Raw genomic sequence first — 26,758 nt, 5'->3', positions numbered from 1 at the left:
ACTGGGCGACGCCATTTCACAGCATGGAGCAGCGCCCCCTCCAAACTAGGAAGTCAATTACTCGACCCCCCTAGAGTATTAGCAGAACCCCTCTATGATTTTGACTTTCTAATTTGATGCGGGCGCCCTACTCCTCAGTCAATTACTCTACCCCCCTAGAGTATTAGAACCCCTCTATGATTTTGACTTTCTAATTTGATGCGGGCGCCCTACTCCATGGCCATGGCAAGTTCTTTGCTATTATCAAAGAACTTATAACACAAGAATCTCCTGTTCGTCCGAAGCGCGTAACAATTTCGAAAGGCATTGTGGGATAGAATAGAGCTATGGGTGGCGCCATTGTGAGCCATGGAGTAGGGCGCCCGCATCAAATTAGAAAGTCAAAATCATAGAGGGGTTCTGCTAATACTCTAGGGTGGGGTAGAGTAATTGACTGAGGAGTAGGGCGCCCGCATCAAATTAGAAAGTCAAAATCATAGAGGGGTTCTGCTAATACTCTAGGGGGGTCGAGTAATTGACTTCCTAGTTTGGAGGGGGCGCTGCTCCATGCTGTGAAATGGCGTCGCCCAGTTTGACCTTTTAACCCTGTACTTCCGATACTGTGTTTTGAATGCAAATTGAAGAACAGGAGATTCTTGTGTTATAAGTTCTTTGCTATTATTAGCAAAGATTGTATAGCGGCGCTATATAATCTTTGTTATTAGGCCCCCCAGCCTGCCTCCCTAGCTAGGCACTGGGTCAGGCCTAGGCTTATCCTGATTTTTACACCAGGCCTAGGCCTTCTAGGCTGGCTGGGCCTGGGCATAATTATTAATAAATGAATCATTTAATCTAATAAATTTACCCAATAGATCTATGATTCCTTCAGTGCATTCATTAAACGCCATTTCTACTCTGATTTCTCTCTCTGATGATAAGCAAGAGAAGAAGTGACGGACAGGACATTCTAGCCACGCCTCCTCTCCTCTCTGATCGATTCAAGATTCAATTTTATTTTGTCAATTAAAATGGAAATAATATGAGTACATTTTCAAAATTTTAAAATGTATATTAATAAAAGTATTACTATAAACAATATTTATATTATTTAAAACAATCAATATAATAAAAACAGACTTGAATACTACAAGGATACAACATTTTAAAAGCAACAAGAACATCAAAAATACTATAAACATTACATTATACAGGTTCCAATAATTAGTTAAAATATGCGATAAAACTGGCTAAAAGAATAAATAAAAATGCTGACTTTACTATGCTTGAGAGAGATGCAACTGTACAACTACTACTACTGTATATATATATATATATATATATATATATATCACTTGCACTGATGAAGGGCTAGTGTTGCCCGAAAGCTCTGCTAACTTTTCTGGCTGTTTACTTTATCGTTTTGATTTAGCTTTTCGCTTTTTTTTTTGTATCTCCATTGAGATCCAGCCACTGATACCCACAGCATTGTCATTTTTTTCAGTAATTTGCCTTTGGATTTATATATCCAAAAAGATATATATATATATATATAAACACAAGAGGCAAAGAACATTAATTCTAAACCGCCCGGTGATATACTGAAATTTAATTAATTAATTTGAAACGATAAAGATGAGGAAATCTGTGAGAATGAGAAAAAGTCGCCCCAACCGAGACTCGAACTCGGACCGCCTGCTTGATATGCAGACGGTCCTAACCATTAGACCACTGGGGCTTTCATGGTATTGTTCAAACTCGATTGGAGTCCAATCGAGTTTGAACAATACCTACTATTCTAGTGGTACAGTTGCCGTATTCACCAATCTCACTTAGGCTAAGGGAAATACTTACCCTTAAAATTTAAGAATTCCCTTAACAAAGGGAAACACTTAATTTAAGGGTAAAACTTAAGGGTAAAAATAATCATAAATATTCATGAGTCCCATTGTCCAATCACAGAGGATTTAATTCCCCTATGGTCCAATCACTTTCCTCTCTAAAACTAATTTGCATATTTTAAAAAAGAGTAAGTAGTGAGTGGACGTGACGACGATGATCAATAAAAAGAAAATGGCAGTCAAAACAAAAACAAGTATTAAGTAAAATGAATTAAATTTGTATGAGGATCAAGAAAAATAGGTCTAGCCTAGATGCTACTAACAAACCAACATTCTGTGCAGGCCTAAACCTGTCTGTATTGAGGCATATGCATCCTAGGCTGGTTACTGGGTAGACCAACAGGGGGCCTAGCATCTCTACCTAGCCTACTACTAGGCCTAGGCTAGACTGGGGCTATAAATTAATTCTATTACAACGAAATGAGAAGCCATCTTCCACGAAAATAATGGCAGTCAAAATAAAAACAAATAAATGAATATATAGGCCTAGACTAATTTGTATGGTGAGGATCAGCAAAAAAGGTCTAGATGCTACTCAAACCAAACATGAATCCTAGGCTGGTTACTGGGCACACCAATAGGGGGCCTAGCATCTCTACCTAGCCTAGACTGGGGCTATCTACAAGTAGGCATATATAATATATAAGATGCTTGTTTCGTATATTAAATTTGTATATATTTGACATGGTCTTTTGGTTTTCATTTTGTATTATGCTAATGCACATTTCTTTCTGACAAAATTATCTTTACTGAAAAAGCTTTTAATTTTAATTATGCACCCTTTATTTTTGGTATTTTAGGTGTTTGCGCCACAAAAAAGAAAAAAAAAACATTTTAGGCAATTTTTGAAAATAATATGACAATTTTATGAAATTTCAAGATCAGGTGATTTTATTTTCAAAATTTAAGTAAGGAAGAAAAGAAAGAAATCATTATCATTTTCATCATCATCACAGGTTATAATGTTATCCATGATAATGGTCTTCCTCTTCTTTTAAGCTATCAACCATTCTTAGATAACTCTTGATACCATTTCTCAGACTGCCTGTGACGTATGTAATCTGCTAAATTTTTCAACCACCACTATTTAAACTTATTTTAATTTTAACCGGTGGCCATGACTTAAAGTTTGTTTTACAAACTTTGGTCTCCATCCACACACCACCTTATCCTAATTTTGTTATTTCAGTTATCGAATATATTGTATTTATTTGTGTGTGGAAAATCAATAAAACAAACAAACAAACCAATTGCACATGAAATAAATGAAACCGGGAAAAACAGAAGGAACAACTCCATGACTAATGTCTATTTCAAAACCATACAGTATCACACTGATTACATTGTGAATGTCTACAATATGTATATGATCTTGAAAGGATATAATGAAATTAATTAATTTGTATCCATTATATATAAAATACCGGTACTAAATTGTTTCAACAGATGTTAGATTATTCGAATGTTCTTATACTGTATATATTATTATTATATGATAAATTTATCATATGTTATATTATATGATAAATTTGTAGGCCTGTGCTAGGCTTACATATATTATACCATTTTACGTTTGCAATATCTGGCTACACAGTTGCTTACACAGTATATTATGTCATATAACATCACTTGTTTTGAAAATAAGTATTTGTGTCAAAGGTCAGTAAAGTAAGCCTAAATACGATAAATCATGATATTAGATAATTTCATAATAAGACAATAAGGCATTGTGTTCGTTTACAAAATACTAGGTCCAGGCGACACCAAACATTAGAAAAAGTGTTAGTTATCTGTTTCCACCAATACCGTATTCTACCAGGATTCGAAACATAAGAAAATTAAAACGTAACTATCACCTAACCCATGGAATTTACATTAATACTTACTAATTTACTGACTAAAACCCTACATTAATTTATTTATTGCTAGAAATTATTAAGAGTGGTTGTTTACACAATAGAAAAATAATGAATAATGTATTGTCCCCAAAAAACATGAAAAATGAAGATTAATTAAATTAGAATTTGAATAGGTTATTTTGTAGTTTTCATAAAGATAAATAATGTTTTCACTTATAAAATAACATAATAAATGGTTAAATTCAACCAAAAATCCATTTCTTAATAATATCTCAAAACATTATTTTAATGCCTCAGCTGCTACGCCATTCTTTAAGATTATGCCAACATATTTCCCCAATAATAACGAGTTTTACCCATTTTATGATAGTTTATCATGTTTGTTGGTGTTGTTATAAGTAGTAATTTTTACTGTATCTTGTGAGGAAAGAAGCATTACAGAGGGAGAATTTGGAAGGAAGAATTGAAAACATGATGGAAAACGAGGCAGAGTAAGGCCGCGACTAACATGGACCAACAACATATAAACGAATTGACAGTTATGAGGAATGTGTGAGGCTGGCGCAACAGAGGAGAGAATAGAAATTCATGGAAGTCGATCTGATTCGAGCAGAGGACACCAACAGGTAAATAAATGCAACAGGATCTATAGTTCCTCTTTCGTTTCAATATCTGCATTATAATTATCATTGTATGGTTGTTGTCGGAACATGTCTTGATTGTCCTGGTTTGGTATTCGTATTATTTGTTGTTGATTAGAATTATGTATTTCCTGCTGTTGAAACGATCGTTGTTGGTATTGCACGAGTTTATCTTGTGAAGTTTCCTCAATTATGTGTTTCTCTATGTGTTGTTGTTGGTTCTTACTAATATCGTCTTCATCCACTTCCAACCATTGCTTGTTTCCATTGTGTTGTGTATTTTTCCCGGTCTCGATTATGTTTTTATGTTTTTCTTGCTCTGGGTACTGTAATACAAGTTTCTCTTGATTGATTTCCTCGTTTATATCTTTTTCTTCCAGTTGTTTATTAGTTGTCATTATTTGGTGTTGGTGTTCATTTATTTCTTCGTTTGTTGTGCTTTCTTCTGTCACTCCTGCTGTGTTTTTGCTTTTCTTTTTTTCCTCCGAGATGTCCATATAACGAATTTGTCGTTCCTTGTCGTTGTCCACTGTCACCCAATGATTAGCAATCCATTTAGTCCCTTTTACAATATCACAGCCACCATGCAAGGAATAAGGATCTTGACGACCAACCCAACCTAAAATCAAATATAGTGGTTATTGCTATATGCCGTATCCTTTTTACATAAAACAACAGTACGGCAGTTTTTAGGCTTTTCTTTCATTAAAAGCTATAATTTCATTTGCTTAACCAAGTTGTTTAGTGGTGTACTTTACTTTGCTAGAAAATAATTTAAACTCTGGTATTTTGATAACTAAAGAGATGTCAATTAAGTTACTTTTACTTTTGTTAGTTTCATCAATAGTGTCAATTTAAATTTGTTTTCCATAATCAGACTATACTATACACTCACCATCCTCACTAGTTTCGTGATTATACCAGAATACAACCTTCCCCTTTGATGGCTTTACCAGCAAATTAGCATCTTTGCAATGATGGCTCAAATCTGCAATACGACCTCCTGAATTTAAAGCCTGTAAAAATAATAATTCGATAATGCGTTATATTGAACAGAAATGGATCATTCTGTACTGTAGTAAAATACGGTACTTACTTCACAAGAAAACGTTTCATTATCAGCAACTGGGAACGCTGTATCGCCTCCTTCATCAACATCATTTAAGTAATACATTATCGTTGCATATCTGAAATGAATGAAGAATATGAGACAGTTTGCTTAATTTTAAATTTCACATTCATAATATAATATAAGTATAGTATTTCATAAATAAACACCCCTTCCCGAATACATCCACTTAGTACGTGTTCTACTGTACCCCAAAAAATTAATTTATTTTAGCTTCTTTTATTTACTTTGCTTTCACAAAAATATTGGCTCCTGCCACGTTGGCAGATTGCAAAATATTCCGACAGCAGTATTTTATCGTTATTTACAATTATATCGTTCTTTTACAACCTTTTACTTCATTCAATGCTAAGTAATAATCAACAGATGGTAGAAAAACATGTTGTTCATTACAGCAATATTTACTGGATATCAGTTTGTATGTAGTTCATTACTTTGTTTTATTAAACAGCACATACGTCTCTTGTAATCTTGTAAAATGGCATATTCAACAAACACATTTTTACAAATGTTTTCAGGAGGCAATGTATTTTTAATCAAACAGAAACCCCGGGTCTAATGTTAAATACTACTGAGTATTGAGTGATGTACTCTAGGGCATAGTCATATGATTGGTATAGGATATGATACTTTCCTGCTGTAGCTTAAAACCCAAGTAAGCCAGGAGAATCAGTGTAAAGCTCTCTCACACTATCAAACTAGTTTGACATAACAATGTGCCCAGATATCGTAGAGATATACCCAAATACGGTAGTGTGTATGGCACATAAAGTTTGATAGTGTAGACAGAGCTTAAGAATATACCTGCAAATGCGATACTTTGTAAAGTCGTCTGGTTGATCGTGATCTATTCCATCAACTTCACGCGTGTGTATACACGAACGCTTATCAACAAGAGTAGAATCATAGTGCGCATGATAGTGCCCTCCGATTTCGTAATGAACAATCTATAAAGTAAATAATAATTTTAGTATGGTCGAGAAGAGGGCTATTTCATGGTATCATGTTAATGAACAAGTTTCTATCTTGGTCTATATTACAGAAGGACTGAATTTGTTGAAATTTACCCTGTGCAAACACTATGCAAATCTGAATGTCTTAATTTGATTCTATTACTCTTTTGTGTAATTTTTTTTAACAATATATTATATTGATACTCAAGACTGGCAATAGTCTTCCACATAGAGTCTAGTGACAGCTCAGAATCGGGTGCTTATATAGGATTTATCTCAACAAGCATGCATCTAGTCCTCAAAAAAGGGATTTGATGATGAAAATACAGTATTCTTACTTGAAACTCTTCACTTGAATCAATTATCCTCTTTGCGATACCAGTCACAGAAGTAATCCTGGCAAACAAACAAAACAAGAAATCATGTTTCATCCATTATTTCAAAGAGAATAAGAACAAAATAATTAGAAATGTGTTTCATCATCATTCTTTTCATTATTAATCTTAAACTGTTAAAGTTGTTATCATTAATTTTCCAAAGTCGTATAACCTGGTCCAAAAAATGGAGTGGGTTATTTTATAATTAGTTTGTGTAGTATTATAATAATGTTGTGTGTACTCAGGAGGATTATTGATTCTGGTTTAGGGCCCAGGGTGGAGGGCGGGTATTCGGCGAGGGCCTAAAATTCGTAAAATGAAGTGCTGACCTTAAGATATATCTTTTGCATTGTACTTTTTGGAAATTCAGGATGCCCAAACTATGGACCTAGCTATGGTACGTCTATATAAATTAGGTACCTTTCTCTCAGTAAGCTTAACACTGTGTCCGTCTCGGGTTGTTGAAGCCAAACTATGGACCTAGCTATGGTATTTCTATATAAATTAGGTACCTTTCTGTCAGCAAGCTTAACACTGTGTCCGTCTCGGGATGAAGCCAAACTTGTTTGCTTTTTCTAACTACATTTCGGTGATTATTTTCTCCTTTCTTTATCATCCATTCATATGCTAACTTTACGTCAATTTGATCAAACTCGTCTTTTGTCAATGTCTCATCTCCATCGACGTCATAATTATGTAATTGAACAAATTCAGGAATATCTTCTATTGTTATCATGCAGTTTTGTATAGGGGGCATTTCGACCCAAAGTTCCATGAAATCAACTAAATCATCATGATTTGTGTCAGCTGTTTTAAAATCGAATTGATGTTCACCTTCCTTTGCACCCAGTGTAAACTCATCATTAGGTATTGTTGCACTTTCTTTCCAGTTTGGGGTATTAACTGCTAGATTTATGATATAGTCACATTCGGCTTCGGTAAGGAAATCGTCTATCGCTGTCAATAAAACAACATGAATTAGTTATCCATTTTAACCATACCATGAACACCCCAGTAGTATAATGGTATGATGTTTGATTATCAAGTTAAATGTTCCGGGCTCTTAATTGTAAAATGTTTACTGAATTAATTTCCAGTATATCACTTGGCAATAGAAGCCTATCAAATTAGTTAGGCCTATATTATCTTGCAATGGTTATGACGCCAGCTGGTTTGGTTTGGGCTAGCCTAAAATGTGACGTCCATAAAGGGTTTTTTATACAGCTGTAGTCCTCTATTTTTCTGTATTTCTTTTTATGCAAATCATAATAGTAAACATAAACAGATATTAAATGAAATATTAGAATACCAACAAATATAGTAAAAACAAACTTTATATTTATTATTCAATCTACCAATTTAATGTTCTACAACAATATAATAATAATAATCACTCTTACCAAATATAGGTGGGTGCACAGCTAACGTTTTTAAATGTAATGATCTACCGGTATCAAGGTAGAATGTTCGTTCATGACCCACCTAGAAAGTAAAATAGCGGTATTTCTATAACGTAGGCCTATTTCATGAAAAGCACTCTATGCAAGCAAGTTTGTTTGTTTGTTTGTTTGGCGGGTAAACGTTTTTAAATTCAATGATCTACCACCAGTATCAAGGTAGAATGTTCGTTCATGACCCACCTAGAAAGTAAAATAGCGGTATTTCTATAATGTAGGCCTATACCATGAAAAGCACTCTATGCATGCAAGTTTGTTTCTTTGTTCGTTTGTTCATGACCAGAACCACAAATATCAAACACAGGGCCATAGTTTAATAAATATTTAGCTCGTATTGTTCATATCACAGGTGTAGAAACGTTATGGTTTTGTGCGAACGAACATTCGCGTAAATGAAAGAGCCAACGAACTAGGCCTATAAATAAAAAAAACCCTTCTACTTACCGCTATAGGATCTATAATTGTTAATTTCAGATCTTCTCCTGTCTTTTCGTTACTAAAATATTCCGTGTCAATTTGACTTGAGACAAAAGGTAGCAGTAGGGACAAAAGTAGCAAATGCATGGCTAACATTTTAGAAAAACTAATATTGTAAAGACTGTTATTGACGTTTGTACGGGATTTTACAACTGAATACTTGCTGAACATATGTCGATGTGTTCAATATTCGTAAATGTTTTATTGAGTCAACTACGTGGAAGAACCACCTGTTTGTTATGATGTAAAAAGAGGCTTATTCGCGTACTAAATAAATAAGCCGTTGCTTGAATTTGATAGAGAACTTTATTTATTTATTTTTTGGTGATTCTCGGTATCAGGAGGAGCCATAAACCGTAATTTATAAGAGAAAGGTTGTAGTAAAGGTGCTGTTTATTGTCGTTAGACATGATAACGCAAAATAATCGGGTTGAAAATTTATTTTATTAACACAAACGTTTGTTTATAGACTACACGTCTGTGCAGATCACGGAACTTGTTTCAACGTGTTTACATACTACTAGTAGTAATTTAAAACAAAATTATAAAAAACGCCGGTCATCTCACGATAACTACCGTTTACATCTCAATATTTATCAGCAAGTTTTCATAGACTCTCTTTTCCCAGACGTGCGTTGGGTTGTGCGCATACCCAGTCCGAGTTTCCAAATACCCATTTTTTAGCCGTAGTAAACTAAAAGCTACCTTTACTTTGACTTTACTTTATTCCACATTTATTTAGTCATCACTTACATCATAATTGCAATACAACTGATAACAAGGATCCTGCATAAAAAAGCTGTAGCTTCGTTGTTTTGTAGGCCCCTTTTACATAAGAACAATATAAGTAAATAGTACTTTGATAAAACAGTCATTTCCCATAAACAAAGGTGTTGTTAATCAGCATAGTGATAAAAAGTATTTTTTGACCTGTTTTTTATACATTTATTTTGTTTCTTTAAAATAACCGGTTTATTACCACCATTACAAGTGAATTCCGCATGTAAACTGTTTCCTAATGCTTCCGTTCTCTTGAATAAAACTGCACAAAGGAATAGTCACTTTTATTATATTGTATTTATCAGCTGCAAGTGTCGACGTGACCTGGAATGTAATCTTTATACTGCCTTCTACGGCGTTTGTAGTATGATGGCGTTAGTTACTCTTCGTTATGCATGATTAATTTATAAGAATTATTACGTCATGAATACATTATAAAACACAGTTTCTATTAACATTATCAGGAAAAAGTGAAATGAATTTCACTCTTCCCTGATATACGATTTTTCTCGCCGTCTGCAAAGAATTTTCTTGCTTAAGGCTTAAATATACTGAGACACATATGGTTAAAATGGAAGTTTATTACGGGTTTTTTAGGTCTACTAATTTCACAATAGTTTTCTTAGCCAGCAGATATTGTTTATCATGTTAAATGTATTATTTCTGTTAACATTGATAAAGATAAACACAATACAACACCAATCTCATCATGAAATATAATAAACAAAAAAACAACAACAATAAAAACAACATCCCATTCATTAATATTAGTTAGTTAGACAATTTATAGTGAGAATCAACAAACAATTATAAAAGTATAATTTAAATGTTATAGTGATATTGGTGCTACTGTGATGGCGCTGTGTGTTTATTCGTATGTATATTAATTAATGGTTACGTAATGCTAAACAGTACAAAATACGGGAAGTATTCATATTGTTCGCTGCTGGTATAGATGGATCAGTATGCATACTTGTTTACATTGTTGGGGGTAAAGTATGAATGCATTTAACTCGTTGTCGTAACGTTGTACTGACAGCCTAGAGTTCATCTTTGAATGAGGCGAGTGTAGTTTTAATATCGCCTTTTTGTCTTAAAGCTCCTCGTGGGGCAACAGAGTGTCAGTTCCTGGTAGTTCTGGCTGTTGTTCTTGTTCTTGCTGCTGTTCATCTCGCTCTTGCTGTTGTTGCCCTGCCTGTTGCTGCTCTACTGGCGGCTGTGCCCCTCCGTAGGATTTCTCCCAGAACTCCATATAACGAATTTGTCGTTCTTTTTCTGTATCAACTGTGAGCCAGTGATTGGCTATCCATTTAACGCCCTTTATTATGTCACAACCTCCATGAAATGAATAGACATCTTTGTCACCAATCCATCCTACAACAAAATAAATGTACAGCACATATCAATTCATATATTATATTAATTAATTAATTCATACATTTTCTTTATTTCAGATAGTATATCCATATACAAATCAACAATAAAAAACAAAAAGAGAAACAATTTCACCAAGACATTAACAATATAAGCAACTTCCACAAAACCAATCTACAATATCCTAAAATACCAATTTGCACTAACCTAACACTGATAGGTTGGATTGTGGAAGGACGTTAACTATATTAAATATTAAAATATGAAAAAGGGAATATAAAATTGTGTTATCAAAATAATGAATGTTGTTGCTACTACCTACCGTCTTCATTAAGTATGTGGTTATACCACAATACAGCCTTGCCCTTCTTGGGTTTTACTACCAAGTTGGCGTCTTTACAGTGGTTGCTCAAATCCCCGAGATATCCTCCGGCAAATAGAACCTATAGTGTATATATAGAGTATAATTTCTCTTTAACATGGCAAAATATTGGGACGTAAAACAAACGGGTTGTTAGGAAAGTGAGATTTATGTCAAGTGGGGTGGAGAGTGTTTTAAGAACACCAGTCTTTCAAAAGACACAACAATACAACTTAAACATCATCAAAAGTGTATATATAGAGTATAATTCCTCATTTTAATAACAGGGCAAAATATTGGGACGTAAAGCAAACGGGTTGTTTAGGACAGTGAGATTCTTGTCAAGTGGGGGGTTTTAAGAACATCATGTCTTTTAAAAGAAACAATACAACTTTAAAATCATCAAAAGTTATACCGGCTGTAATTGTGTTAATTAATGATAATATTCCGATTATATTATTCGTAATTTATAGGCCTAAAGTTTTTATTGTCGAAAGACTAAAATACAGATATTGCATGCGTTTAATAGTCGACGTGTACTGTACGGTATAATTATACAATGTTTAATTTACAATGTACTCATAATGTGTGTAATACTATCTTACTTCTTCAGAAGTGGTTGCATTATCGGCAATTGGAAATGCAGTCTCGCCTCCTTCATCGACGTCAGCTAGGTAATACATTAGCGTTGCATACCTGACAAAATAGATTACATTATTGTTAGTATAATACACAAGCAATATTGTACATCAAATTAATAATTAGTATAATTGTTAATTAGTAAAACGGTGAATAAGAAACAAAAGCTGCAAAAGTTGTAATTCGTTTCATTCTTGGTAGAACTGCTTCCATCTGTACGTTTAAAAATAGACTAGGTTGAAACCGGTAATTAGTAAAGACAAATATTTTGGCACATATGGCGTGACATACGTATAATATAATACTCATTTTCAGAAAAAAATAAAAATGTTGAAAGACAATAACTACAGACTTGGAGGAAGCCAAGTTTAAAAATTACATTTTATTCATATCAAATAATATTGAGTATGTATTTAATTGGGATGTATGTATAGTATTTCAACGCAAAGATCGGCGAAAGCGAAAAGGATGGAGGCCGCGCCTATTTACTATCAACTCCTTTTGTCATACCTGCATAGTCGATATTTTTTGTAGTCGAGTGCAACATGCCCTTCTACACCATCAATCTGCCGTGTATGTATGCAACTCCGATCTTTATTGATAGTCTCGGAATCAAAATGAGCATGATAATGCCCACCAACGCCATAATGTACAACCTGTATGAATTCGATAATTTATACGATAATTTTTCATAAATATTATGAGTCAACAATAATTCATTTCATTGGAGAATATATTGAATCTGTCATAAGTTTCATTAATTAATTCTTCAGTATAAAAAATGATTGTAGAATATAGGTATGTGTGTATATTCATATATAAATAAACAGGTTATAGATATTTATAAGGCCTATATTTATTGACTTGTATACAGAGATCCCAAAAAAAGGGATGTTTGAATTAATATGTACAAAATAGAGAACTACTGATTTTGTATAGGAAACCTTTGATTTTAGATGACCAGGACTTTATAATGGAGCCATTCGCATACTTGTGTGGAAATTTGATTGCTTCTTAGGTCCATGTGACGAACTTGTTATTGTTTACAGTCTTTCACATCTTAAACTTTTTCGAAATCAAGTTTTCAGAGCGGACGACGACTAATAGATAAATGACGTAACGCTTAATTATTAAAGCTTGGTTCTCACTGGTACGCAACGCAAGGACGTAACGCAACGTAAAGTGGTTTGACCAATCTCAAGCGATGGATTATTCGAACAGTCGCGTGTGATGGTCAACTCGCTTGCGTTGCGTCTACGTCCTTGCGTTGCATCCTAGTGGGAACCAAGCTTAAGTCCTAATTATTCCTCTCGTCGCATATCGAAAGTTCTATATCAAAGTGTCAATAAATACCTGCATCGGTTCAGCTGCGTTGATTAGCCGCAGTGGCAAGCCTGTTAATAAAGCCACTCTAGATAAAACAACATTATATGGAGATATTGTTATATGGAAATTATTTCCTTATTTGGGTGGTGGATGTCTTAAAGGACAACTTTACTGATAACCATATTTTGACAACGTTAGGGATGTACATATGATTTCATAACAATTGCGAGATTTACGATATCGCCGTGCGCGCTCGCCGTAAATTGCTATCAAGTGTGCTACCTCTTAAGTTTTCACTGTTATAAATATGGTTCTCGGTAAAGTTGTCCTTTAAGGAAGTGTCTTATATCTGGTGTTGTATCTTGTTTTCTTTCAGTGTTCCATCATAGGCCTCAAAGTTCCATGATATGTTTTAATGAATTAGGCCTACCTTTCTTTTAATTCAATTAAGAACTGATCAGATTCATGTGTAACCCAGACTTGATTGCTAATCCTTCCTTGTTTTTTCATATCCAGCTCCATCTTTTTATACGTCCATTCATACATTAACTTAACGTCAATTTTATCAAACTCTTCCTTTGTCAACTTCTCATCGCCATCTACGTCATAATTATATAATTGAACAAATTCTGGAATATCCTCGATAGTTATCATGGCGTTCTGAACAGGAGGTCTTGCATACCAAAACTCTAAGAAATCGACAAAATTATCTTTGTTCTTGTCGGCTGTTTGGAAATCAATCAATTTATGAGTTCCCTCTTGTTTACCAGTTCGAAAACTGTCTTTTGGTAGAGTGACGCTTTCTTTCCATTTCTTCTTCTTCTCGGCAATGCTTTTTATATGTTCACATTCACTATCATCAAGAAAGTTTTCTATCTCTAATAAAAGTAAACGTAGACTATATTATTGTAAGCCTTATCATAATCAAGTCAACTTTATTATGATCATGCGCGGGTGAGATTATGTACAATCTATAGTTATGGTTATGAATCATTGCAAAGCGCTGTGAAGACAAGTGAAAAAGAAGATCAATGAAAAGCAGAGAGAAGATGGAGGTTTATGACAGCACCAAAACCGATGCATGGGAAATATGCCCTCGTCGCTAACCAGGGTTAGAACTAAAGTTAGCATTGAGTTTCATCTTCCCAGTCGGCTCCCATCTCAAGTAAAGCTATAGAAACACGCAGACATGAAGAAACCCCAATTATAGGCTAATAATATCAATGGCAGGAAAGGGATTATAGATAAGACATGTAGCAATAAAGTTTGGCCAGTGACAGCGTTACATACCAAAAAGTGGAGGATGTACGGCCGCCGTCTTTATAGTTACCGTTTTACCAGTTTTCAGTTGTAGTGTCTGCTCATGGCCAACCTATAAAAAAATATTTGATTTTGCAGAAATAGTAAAACAAATTTGCAAAATAACTTTTTAGACCACCGGTGTTACAGGAATAAAACAGTTACCAATATGGCGAATTTTCAGCCAAACTTTACTTTACCCAAATGCAAAATAACCTTTGATACTTTAATCACGAAGATGGCCAAATACTTTCCACTAAAAGGTTCGGAATATAATACATACAGCATTTATGTAAAATACATCTTTATTTAGTTTAGGATATGGATTTGAGACCATTTACATATTCATTTATCTGTAATGACTGTGTGGTGTTTTATTAATAGTAGGCCTGCTAAGTGAACCAACCCTTCAAATTGTGAGAACATTCTGAAATTTGGCACATTCATCATCCATTAGGGTATCAAAAACATAGAATAACAATTTGGCCAAGGGAAAGCGGCCATTTTGGATTTTAAAATGGCTGGAAAATTACACACTAAATATAGCCACCCATGATGTTATTTGTAAGATAATTGATACTACACATTTTATTCCATTACACCATTGTATAAAACAAGTCATAGTTACCAAGTTATAATTATGTCTCGTTGGCATATATTGTTGAACGATTGATTGAGAACAGTTAAATCTGTTGACTGTTTACATTGTCTCATATGATGAAAGTGGACACGTACACGTAATTGATTAATTTGAATGATATTGTTTATTAACAATAACAGAGAGGTGTTACTGCAGTATTTTGGATACATTTTACCTACCTTTGGGGCAGGTTATGCTAGATCGGTTTGAGATGGTCAACAAACCGAAGGGATTGCCATTAATAATAGTCATTGCAAACTTCGGTTTCAGGGGACCCCGCTGATGGGGGCCATGGTGTGGATACAGACGATGTAGGGATTTTTCATAAGATTTCACAAATGTTTAAATATTGTATGAAACCCATTAACAGATGTGAAATACAAAAACGATGATGAAAAAGTAGGCCTAAAGTAATACTATATGTTCAGGCAAGCACCGTTCTTTCTAGACCCTGATAAGTTGAATTAAATTGCAGCACCTCTGCAACTGACTGTGGCCCTGGTACTACTCAACTAGCATGTCAATATACAATAATGAATAATATTTTTTTTTTAAACAAAGACGTTTTAAAACATATCAGCTCCTAATCATAGTCTTACAAAATAACATAGACTCACTGCAACATTGAAAGTTGGAGGTTATTACAAATCTACATTATCCTACTAACTTTAAAGCCTATATTATGCAGATTTCATTTTCATTCAACATAACCAGAATGGTTATGGTTACTTGGTTTGTCCATTATATTTATAAAAATGTTGTTCCTTCAAGTTCAAGTTTCAAGTTTTTTATTCACTGTCGCAGCCGAAACTGAATTACTGGGAGAACAGTCTTAGACTGAAGAGGCAACCCAGTATAAAGAATAAATAAATAAATAAAAGCATTTAAAAACGGTAATAATTATACATCCAAGCACAAATACAATGGTAAAACAGATTTTAAAACTGTACGGTACTGAAATGTTCCTCGTCGGAAAGCGACGAACCATTACTGTCAACCAGAGTAGGAAAAAATAAAAGTATCAGAAAACACTAAATAATACTTACAGCTACTGGATCTAATCTTGCTAACTTTAAATCATCGGTATTAATATCATTCGTCGTAATATCAGGAATAGTTTGACTTACACCAGACGATAAAATGATCAGAAATAGCAAGAGTTCCATAACGGGTGTGTTAAACCTTTCGAAAGTGGTTGCCACTGTAGATGCCTACAAATTATGTTCGTTGCAGCACCTTTAGTTAATTTATTTTGTCAATATCAATATGCGACGTGAGATAAAACCATATGGCGTTTTTTCAATAATCACAACAATAACGCATTTTTACGGCGTGTAGTAGCGGGTATTACGACATGATAATAATAAAGCATCATAATCAAACAAGTAGTTTGCACTATAGTTGATTCAATACAATATGAATGTTTATTCATTCGTTTGTTCGTCTTTTCGTTCGTCACTCGATTTAGACAACAAACAAACAAATATGTTAACGGTGATGTAAATATATACATAGGCTATATATACATAATCTATGTATAAATATCTATCTATCTTGTCCAAGTAACTTCACTTGCACTGATGAAAGGCTAGTGTTGCCCGAAAGCTCTGCTAACTGTTCTGGCTGTTTTATATTATCGTTTTGATTTAGCTTTTCGCTTTTTTTGTATCTCCATTGACAGCATTGTCATTTTTTCATATTTTGGCTTTGGATTTATATGTACATAATATATACATATCGATGAGCATGTGTGTAAGTTAAATTGATTGCCAATTAAGGTATTTAAGATGTGGGTTATTTTATATATATATATGTACTCATTTTATTTACAAATGTTTATAACTCCGAACATGTACGCGTTCACCATTCGTCAACCAAGTTGTAATATAATAGTACTTTTATTATCTAATCATAATTGTTGTACATGTCAACTCTCGGTCAATACCGGACACCCTTGCTTGGCTAATGCAGTAAGTTTGGTTTTATGAAAAGTCTGTGGCCTGAATGTGTTTTTAATGGTAAAAAGAATTTGGGATTGGCCGGCAAATCCACCTATCCGGTAATAAAAGTCTGGTTTTGGAGAGTCGATTCTATTTTAAAGTTATTAGTGAGATACCAAATGTATATTTAGCCTTGAGGCTCTTTGGCGTGCCAGTGGTATAAAGAGCCATGTTTGTTACAGTAGACCAAATGTGTCACTGTCCTAAATCAGATTTATGCTGTATCTAAAAAAACTAATTTTGAAACGTGATGTTTACATATTTTGTATTGTCCATATTTCAGTCTATTAGGTCTAGTAATTAATTGTGTCCTGATGGTTTTTAATTATTATTCAATATAATAATATCCTCGTAGAAATTCGTTTCTTTACACAAATTAATAACATATTTTGAAACTAGTTTGTGGTACAAAATATGGTCATGGTTAGGCCTATATTATTCATATGGTTATTATAATAATATTTTATTTTCATAGTTCATTTCTGATGTATGATTTATCTTCTAGGCCTATTAATTCAGATTGAGGAAGATGTTGATTTTTGTGATTTTTGCGCAGATGTTGATGTTGTTTCTTCTGTAGCTTTTGTTGCTGTGGTTGCGTGTCTTGTGAAGATACTTGTTGTTTCATCGCCTGCTCTTCTTGTTTTTGATTGTACTCTTGTTTTGCTCTTTCAACACCTCTGCGTTTCTCCCGAAGGTTCATAAAACGAATGTGTCGTTGTTGGTCTGTATCCACAGTGATCCAGTGATTGGCTATCCATTTCACGCCTTTGACAATGTCACATCCACCGTGGTAAGAATAAGGATCTTTGTCACCAACCCAACCTTACCATATGAATTTAAAAATTAGGTTAGGTTTGTTAATAAATCAGTAGTGCGGATATGAATATTCTCATTCATCCAGGTAGTATTAATTTTAAAAAGATATCATTCTAATCCACTGGACTTACGTTTCGTAGGTTGCGTTACGTTGCGTCGCTAGTGAAAACCAAGCCGAAAGGTTGGTTCTCACTAGCGACGCAACGTAACTCAACCTACGCAACGTAAGAAAATGCCCTTCCAATAATTGTGTTTTCCCCCGCCTGCGTGAAATCAAATCTGCGAGTTTTGCAGCACTGTTGCGTCGTCGATTCCCACTTGTGATTACGCAATACAGCACTTTGCGCCAATACGTCGCTGCGTTGCATTCTAGTGGGAACCACGCTTAAGTGTTTTTCATCGTGTCATTAATTCCAGCACCTAAAAAAATCTTATTCTTCGTAGGCCTACTATTACTATTGTAAATTGTTCTACGGTATTTTACATCATATTTTCTTACCATCCTTATTGTGTAGATGATTATACCACAAAACAGCCTTGCCTTTTTTGGGTTTTACTACCAAGTTGGCGTCCTTACAATGGTTACTTAAATCACCAATATTCCCTCCAGCACGTATAACCTGTTGTAAAATTATTTATAAAAATACAAAAATACAAGACATATAGAAAATTGGTTATTTTTTTATGTTTATGGCCGACGTCTGTCGCGAACAACAATGTCAATTAGTTTTACATTTTTTTTGCTGACATTTTTTTTCAATTCAATTTGTTTATTCAATATTCAATAAAATATTCAATAAATATTCTCCACACATATTACAAATACATAAAATAATAATGTAAACACGTACGATAATAATCAATAAAATAACACATATGTGTTGAATGAAACCTAATATCTGAATGATGGATGAAACTAAGTTAGGACTATTTAAAGCACCGTGATCGGTCTTATCATTGATCAAGGGCTTCTCTCGTCCAGTGGCCAGAGGAAAGGCATGGGCAGATACTATACGCAGGGGATTCCATAAGAGTCAGAGTCTGATTTCAAATGGAACCCAAGCTCCAAGAACACCAAGAAGAATGAGTGAGAATCCTACGTCGCACAACATATAGTACAGGGATTTTTCAAAAAATGGCCAAAAAACGCATAAAATGGAGTGAGAATAAATCTTATTCAAAATCTTTCATACCAGACAGTAACAAAAATTACCTTTTCAGAAACGGTTGCATTGTCAGCAACTGGAAATGCTGTCTCGCCGCCTTCATCAACGTCATTCAGGTAATACATTAGTGTAGCATATCTTTAATAAAAATAATAACTTATATTCATAAATATATTCTCACATCGATAAAATAAAGTTTATGTTTAAAGACATCATAGTTACACTTTCGACTCACGCATACCACTTTTTGAAGTGAACTTTTTTCAACTTCTCATTATAGGCCTATCTCATACAGAAGAAGCATTAACCAAAATAATCCCTCAAACTAGATACTGTAATATGTAAATACATGCTCATCTACTTTAATTTGGTCAAATATTTTGAATTTGTAATTTGTCTCTCTACTCTGACGTAATTCTACTGAATTGCCACAACTGTACTTGCCTACAAAGTCGATACTTAACAGCATCATACGGCTCAGTTAATTTTATACCGTCTAGTTCCCTTGAATGTAGGCACTGTCGTTTGTCCAATTTTAGAGTATCAAAATGACCATGATAGTGTCCACCGATATCGTACTGTGCAACCTATTTCAAAATTAAAATTGTAAATAAGGCAACCTTTTCAATACACGTGAAAAGAATCCAAAATATTAATACGAAATATAACTTACTTGTAATTGTTCACTTGAGTCAACCACACCTTTAGGCAGTCTAGTTAATGATACAACTCTGTTGAAACAAGTAAAAAGACCATTTGAGTGAGTATTTAGTCTAAGGACACACACTCATAACAAGGTGGCTACAAAACTAGTAAAGCGACCATTTGAGTATTTAGTCTAAGGACACACACTCATAACAAGGTGGCCACAAAACTAGTAAAGCGACTATTTGAGTAAGAAATTTAGTTTAAGGACATACTCATAAAAAGGTGGCTACAAAACTAGTAAAGCGACCATTTGAGTAAGTGTTTAGTCTAAGGACACACACTCATAAAAAGGTGGCTACAAAACTAGTAAAGCGACCAGTTGAGTGAGTATTTAGTCTAAGGACACACACTCATAAAAAGGTGGCTACAAAACTAGTAAAGCGACCAGTTGAGTGAGTATTTAGTCTAATGGTACACACTCATAACAAGGTGGCTGCAACACAAGTAACCATTGAGACCAATTTTCCATTTGTTAAATTTCTCATGTTTTTTCCATTTATTTAGGTTTACCTTACCTGGTTTTCAATGACCGTAAAACCTCGTCTGAATCGTGCTTTAGCCACACTTGTTTGCTTAGTCTGACCACATTTTTTTTGTCCTTTTTCATTTTGTTTTCAATCCATTGAAACGCTAGGTTAATGTCAATTCGATCAAACTCTTCATTTGTCAACTTCTCATCTCCATCTACGTCATAATTATATAATTGAACAAATTCTGGAATATCCTCGATAGTTATCAATGAATTCTGCAAACGAGGCATAACATTCCACAGTTCCAAAGGATCTAAAAAGTTATCATTATTTTTGTCACCTTTTGTAAAATTGAACTTGCGAATTTCCTTGTCTTTGTCCACTTTGCCTTTAATTGTACTTTCCGTCCATTTTGAACTCGCCATCGCTAAGTATATGATATGATCACATTCAATGTTGGTAAGATAGTCTTCAATCTCTAAAATAGATAACATTGTGTAAACAAATGATAAATAATTACGAAAAATGTGCTGTTGGTATATTAATAACTAATATGCATACTGTTCATTCGTGAATTTAAAAAAAAATGTTCACACGCTTATTTCGCCTTGACTTTGGTCATTTAATATATTTCTATCTAGAAATATGCAATTTTGCAGACAGAGGTTTATTATTTTTTGTAAGCCTATCGTTATAGGCCTAAGTTGACGCATGTTGCCAGTATGGTACTTAAATACGCCTATTGAATCAAGTATGGAGTTACGTTCTAACCAAATATTGGAGGATTTACGGCCAATGTCTTTATTGTCAATGTTCTTCCGGATTCCAAGTGCATTGTTTGCTCATGCCCAATCTAAAATTGTAATTAAAATATAATTAATGATCTAAAATGTATTGTTTACATAAAAGTACTCGGTATTTTTTCAGGGCTTTGATAAATAAATACTGTAAATACACCTTGAAAAGTATAATAAACAAAATCAGGTAATTCATTCATTCAATCTTAAATTTCGGAATCTCTGCTCCATAGAAAGTAAAATTACCTATAAATTAATTTTTTTTAATTAAAAAAACTGTACTAATTACTAACTACTCTTCTCAGGATGGCATTCCACCTGGAGAGCATCTTTGAATTATATAAGACGTTGTCTATAATCGTCTACACCGATTTTCTTAAAAAATCATTAAAATAAGAAATTCTACATTCCATAAACATGAGGAATGTATTCCATTACATAAACGTAATAAATAATCATTACAAATAAATTAAATTTAAAGTTACTTACAGATACTGGATTTAGTCTAGGTAAATGAAAGTCTTCCGAATTGATTAAGTGAACGAAGGTAAATACTGTCAGGAGAAGGAGAGCATTAACAAACCTTGACTCCATGGTTGCAGTCTGGAAAAACTTGTCACAAAATGTTCAAAATCTGCACCGTCGATATTGACTCGTTATATTTTGTTTGCAAAATTTACACCTCTCATTCACGGTCTTATGATTATGGATAATGATAAATCAAACACCAACATATTTGTTTAGAAATTATCAATTATTACAAGTGTCACCGTTTCGATAATCAACGTATTTCGTGCTAAATATTAACACCTATCGGAGAGTAAAGCTCTGTCTACACTATCAAACGTGTGATGTGCCCAAATATGGCAGTGATATGCTTAAATATGGTAGTGATATGACATCATCATTTCCATATAATTATGGGCATAACACATTTTTTTGTCACATAAAGTTTGATAGTGTAGACAGATCTTTGACACTTCTTTCGACTCTTTATGATGCGCCCAGTCTAAACCAGCAACACATTTATTTTATTGAAATTTTATTGGATTTTGCTGACGAAAAACCAAATTTTATTAGATAGAATTTTAGTATTTATACAATGCTTTAATACATTATTTTGAGGATGTTGGTATCTATATTTTAATAGCTATTGAAGTAAAGCCGGTAGCATTATTTCATGATATATGCACGTCCTCTATAGTTTCTGCCTTAACCTAATAGGAAAACAAATAATGCAATCCGGTGTTTGAATGTATAACTTTTAATTTGCTAATCTTTCCAAGTCTCATGGAATGGTTCAATTTTATTGCTCTCTTTAATAGTAATTCTCTCCCATAATACCGGACAATACATGAAATTAGGAGCATATGCCAACATATGTTCACTGGTGATTTATTACAATATTGAATTGGTGTGTTGTAAAACAAACGTTCGTAATACAAATCAGACAATATGCCATAACACTACTAATCAATAATATTAACACATCACAATGACTAGCATTTAAACTTAGCGAACAAATACAAAACATTGTCAATTTCTCTTAAATAAATAATGTACAGTTCTCCATGTGTCTAGGCCTACATAATTGAATGGTTGTACTATACAAATTCAGTAGTTCTATATATGATATAAATTAAATACTTAAATCATGGAAACAGAATATATAACAACCAATTAAAAACAATAACAAACCAAGATCATCTTGCATATTCCCAACTTTTTTAAGGTATGGTTTTAAATATAAATCTCATATAAATAGTTATAGTAGCTTACTGGTTGTTATCCAATCTTAGGCTCTATGGTTAAATCCTGACCTAGTGCCAGGGTTCAATCCTGACCTAGTGCCAGGGTTCAATCCTGACCTAGTGCCAGGGTTCAATCCTGACCTAGTGCCAGGGTTCAATCCTGACCTACTGCCAGGGTTCAATCCTGACCTAGTGCCAGGGTTCAATCCTGACCTAGTGCCAGGGTTCAATCCTGACCTAGTGCCAGGGTTCAATCCTGACCTAGTGCCAGGATTCAATCCTGACCTAGTGCCAGGATTCAATCCTGACCTAGTGCCAGGGTTCAATCCTGAATGAAACTAAATCTTGGTTCCCATTTGGACACAATTGTTTAATTTTCTTGTACTGTATAAGGTTTTGCTTGAACAGTTTGTATTGTATGGAGTGAGTGCAGAATCTATTTGGGCTTTAGCCTATTCTCACTCCTAGTTATTTTTCATTGGTGACCAATCAGGACATGACGGATTATCAGAAAAGTCACTTGTGGTTGGTCAACTCACTTGCATTTCCATTTGCGTTCCATTATTGTAGGAACCAAGTTTAGTTTATAAGCGTATCCATCCTGTAATTCACTGGAGGATATAGAGCATGTGGCGTAGTGTGTTTGACATTCGACTACTGATAGTGAAATCAAGGTTCGAATCCAACTCTCGCCGCATTGCTTGTATCCTTAGGCAAGATAGTTTACTTACGTTTGCCTCTCTCCACCCAGGTGTATAAATGGGAACCCGGTTAGATCATGGAGGAAATATCTTATACCTGTATATTCCCTCCATGGTTAGATCAACACACAACTTTGCGCTGATTACTAGCTGCATTATTATATGGGAGTATGTGTTTGATCCAAAAAAATGACTGCGGTTAATAATGTTCAGCGCTTAGAGGTTTCACAAGATTAGGCGCTATATAAATCCAGGATATTATTATTATTATAAATATGAACATTTAAAAAAAAAAAAAAAAAAAAGTGGTGATAAATGCTTGTCTACTAATCACAGGATCCTGGGTTCAAATCTAAGCCTTCTTCTTACAAGCTTTAGTACTCCTAAATGTGTAACAAATATCAATATTTTTGTTTTCAATTACTGTTTTGCGAGTTGTGCAGGCCAGATTGCTTTACTGATGAATGGCATTTCCATCAACATGCACACGGTAGATTGATGTAAACAAATCATACCCTGACTTTATAACAAACTTTAGATGGTGCGCTGTGGTTGCTTCAAACTATTAAAAAAAAACAACAATTTCTGAAATCTCTTTATTAAATACTCTATACTGCAAGAATATGTAGGCACTATATAAAAGATTTGAGGTAAATTCTAAAGCTCTTTCTACACTATTAAACTGTATGCGACAACAAAATGTTATGTGCTCATATATGGACATGATGATGCCATATCACTACCATGTTTGGGCATATCACTACCATATTTGGCACATTACACTTTTTTTGTCAAACTAGTTTGATAGTGTAGACAGAGCATAAAGCTTGGTTCTCACTTGGATGGACCCAATAGAAGGGAGTATATACAACGCAACTGAGTTGACCAATCACAAGCGACAGTTTGGATGATCATGTCGTGATTGGTCAAATTACTTGCAGTATGCTAACATAGTGCGAACCAAGCTTAGCAAGACAAATAACAAGTAAGAATTACACTCAAAATTAATTTTTTTTTCTGAAACCTTTTTCATATGTGTAAGCACTGTTGTTTCAAATATTGTCAATGTATTGAAATCAGAATTTACATAGAAATTTACATTATAAAAACAGTGGAAATTTAATTTGACTGAAATAATAACAGGGGCAGATTCAGGGGTAGCACTAGAGGCAAAAATGAACTATTTTTTTATCAACAAATATACTATATTCAAACATCCTAGAGTTCTGATTGTTCAAGTCACAAAAACTAGATGATAATATTAATATGCGTGTGCATTAGTCTTCGCTTTTAATTAGGAAAAATCAAATAAATTTGCGCAGTGGAAAATACGCTTAAAAGCAATGTCAAGGGTTAAGAGATTTTACTGTAATATTTCATTATTTATATCAATAATCATTTTGTTTGTTTATACTTACACTAAATTCTTCATTTTGTAGAGTTCCTTCGGACTTTGTAAAAGCCTTTTCTGTTAACAACTCAAAGTCTGTCTTATCATTTTGCACACTTCTTGAAACAATAACATCTTTTACTATTGAAAAACAAAGACAACAATTTAGTGTTAGTTTAGTTTGTTTGGCGACTGTGATACTGTGCCATGATATTTCAACACATTTGAAGCATCTGGACCAATGGAATCTACTTTTGGAAGTTGTGTTTTATGCTTTATCAACAGTATGTTTCGCCCTTTGTGTATAAATAAATTGCTGATACAGAATAAGAGTAAGGAGTAACTTCAGATTAACAAGTTAACACACTGTATGTAGTGCTAAGGAAGATTTTTGCTAAGGAAATTTACTAATTACTTAATTGATAGTCTTCAATTAATGTAATTAAAATGTAACGATAGTTGTTAGGTAGAATGGATTAAATTTCATTCCATATTAATTTAGAAATATTAATCTAACCACAAAGGACAAAATTGTGATCAATGGTTTGATTGATGTTAATGTCCTTTAAATAAACCTAAATGTGAGCTACCTACTATTCAATGAATGTATTTTGATTTTGTTTATGTTCATCAATGATTGAAATGAAATAACAAATTCCTGAGGAAACATCCCGGTTGTTGCATAAAATGTCTGTAAACTCCTGCAAAAACAACGAAAAAATATTACAGTATTTATTTATTAACATGCACACATGTCATGAATGGACCATGATGGATGGTCATTTTTCAAAAATATTATCACAGGACGGTAGTAGTACCATGGAGCATGGAGTTACTCCATGCATGGAGGAATCATTCCTCGATGGTAGTGCTATCCTATTCCTAGTTTAGTTAGTTAGTAGGGGCCTAGGCTAGGCTTACTAGGTAATATAAGTATAACTAGCCTAGCTTATTCTGGTGCTAGGCCGCCTACTCCTAGCTTATATAGTAGGCCTCCTCAGGTAGGCTAGTGAGTAGTAGGCTAGTAGCTAGGCTAGTGCTAGGCTTACCCATCAAGCATATTTTCTGGTGGATGCTTTTCATCACTAGATGTTGCTAAAACAACCTGCGCACCTGCATTAATTAATGCTAAATCAAACATTTTATAAATCTGTTTTTAAACCGACGTCGAGATCGCATCGACATAAATATTTACCAGATACCATGGTATCAAATATAACAGCGCCCTCTCTATTCCAATGTGTGGGTACATTATTGATGGGTAGCAAAGATCTTATATATGTCTGATGATGGTAAGTTTTTTTTCTTAAGACACAATGATTGAAATTACAGTGGAACCCCTGACCCAAAAGTGTCTTCTTAATTGGGGTGTCCCCTGGATAAGGATTGTCCATACAGAGCATTTTATATGTCTTTTGAAATTCTCATCCTTTAACAAAGATTTATTATACTATATATACCTACATTCACTGTTATCACGTTTGGAGGTAGGCCTAAATAAATTGAATTTCTAGGTAAAGCACACATTAAATTACACACTGTATTGTAGTTTTCATTGGCAAAGATTACCCGGCAGTAGAAATATGAAACATGAAATAAGTTATTTAATTTAAGTAATTGTATTCAGGTCTACATTTGTTGATACATATAAAACAAAAATCAAACAACGGTAATCTTAAAAAATAGTAAGGTTTATTTAGAAATAGAAATTAACCAATTACTATATGTGATCACAGCAAAATGTTTCTAGAAATTTAAATGAATATA

General features: G+C 33.8%; 4 protein-coding genes across 4 annotated transcripts in view; all 4 read right to left on the bottom strand.

Annotated features, from left to right (window-relative positions):
* Nucleotides 1–4,244: 4,244 nt before the first annotated feature.
* On the bottom strand, nt 4,245–8,866 carry LOC144844868 (transmembrane prolyl 4-hydroxylase-like). Its single transcript, XM_078701964.1, has 8 exons — nt 8,738–8,866; nt 8,237–8,318; nt 7,349–7,793; nt 6,798–6,855; nt 6,311–6,453; nt 5,474–5,564; nt 5,273–5,393; nt 4,245–4,996 (listed from the first exon to the last, which is right to left on the bottom strand). The coding sequence occupies exons 1-8, from the start codon at nt 8,864–8,866 to the stop codon at nt 4,383–4,385; spliced, it is 1,683 nt and encodes a 560-aa protein (XP_078558090.1). The 3' UTR covers nt 4,245–4,382.
* Nucleotides 8,867–10,613: 1,747 nt separating this feature from the next.
* LOC144844735 (transmembrane prolyl 4-hydroxylase-like) lies at nt 10,614–13,807 on the bottom strand. Its single transcript, XM_078701783.1, has 6 exons — nt 13,681–13,807; nt 13,278–13,335; nt 12,435–12,580; nt 11,891–11,981; nt 11,247–11,367; nt 10,614–10,924 (listed from the first exon to the last, which is right to left on the bottom strand). Exons 1-6 carry the CDS (start codon nt 13,794–13,796, stop codon nt 10,644–10,646), a joined length of 813 nt encoding a protein of 270 aa, XP_078557909.1. The 5' UTR covers nt 13,797–13,807; the 3' UTR covers nt 10,614–10,643.
* Nucleotides 13,808–17,658: 3,851 nt separating this feature from the next.
* Nucleotides 17,659–21,743, bottom strand: LOC144844864 (transmembrane prolyl 4-hydroxylase-like). The gene is made up of 8 exons (XM_078701960.1): nt 21,639–21,743; nt 21,124–21,205; nt 20,398–20,830; nt 19,848–19,905; nt 19,619–19,761; nt 19,222–19,312; nt 18,508–18,628; nt 17,659–18,014 (listed from the first exon to the last, which is right to left on the bottom strand). Exons 1-8 carry the CDS (start codon nt 21,741–21,743, stop codon nt 17,659–17,661), a joined length of 1,389 nt encoding a protein of 462 aa, XP_078558086.1.
* Nucleotides 21,744–22,397: 654 nt separating this feature from the next.
* LOC144844737 (intraflagellar transport protein 25 homolog) overlaps nt 22,398–26,758 on the bottom strand; it is a 128,460-nt gene continuing 124,099 nt past the window's right edge. The window contains exons 2-5 of the mRNA XM_078701785.1: nt 26,041–26,157; nt 25,586–25,692; nt 25,020–25,132; nt 22,398–24,163 (exon numbers count right to left, since the gene is read on the bottom strand). Of these exons, the coding sequence (XP_078557911.1) occupies nt 24,056–24,163; nt 25,020–25,132; nt 25,586–25,692; nt 26,041–26,132 (420 nt within the window). The 5' untranslated portion in view covers nt 26,133–26,157 and the 3' untranslated portion in view covers nt 22,398–24,055. The remainder of the gene's footprint in view (nt 24,164–25,019; nt 25,133–25,585; nt 25,693–26,040; nt 26,158–26,758) is intronic.

The sequence above is a fragment of the Antedon bifida genome, chromosome 6, assembly GCF_963402885.1.
Source record: "Antedon bifida chromosome 6, ecAntBifi1.1, whole genome shotgun sequence".
Lineage (NCBI taxonomy): Eukaryota > Metazoa > Echinodermata > Crinoidea > Comatulida > Antedonidae > Antedon > Antedon bifida.
The sequence above is the reverse complement of the archived record's forward strand: the minus strand, read 5'-3'. Positions and strand labels throughout refer to the sequence as shown.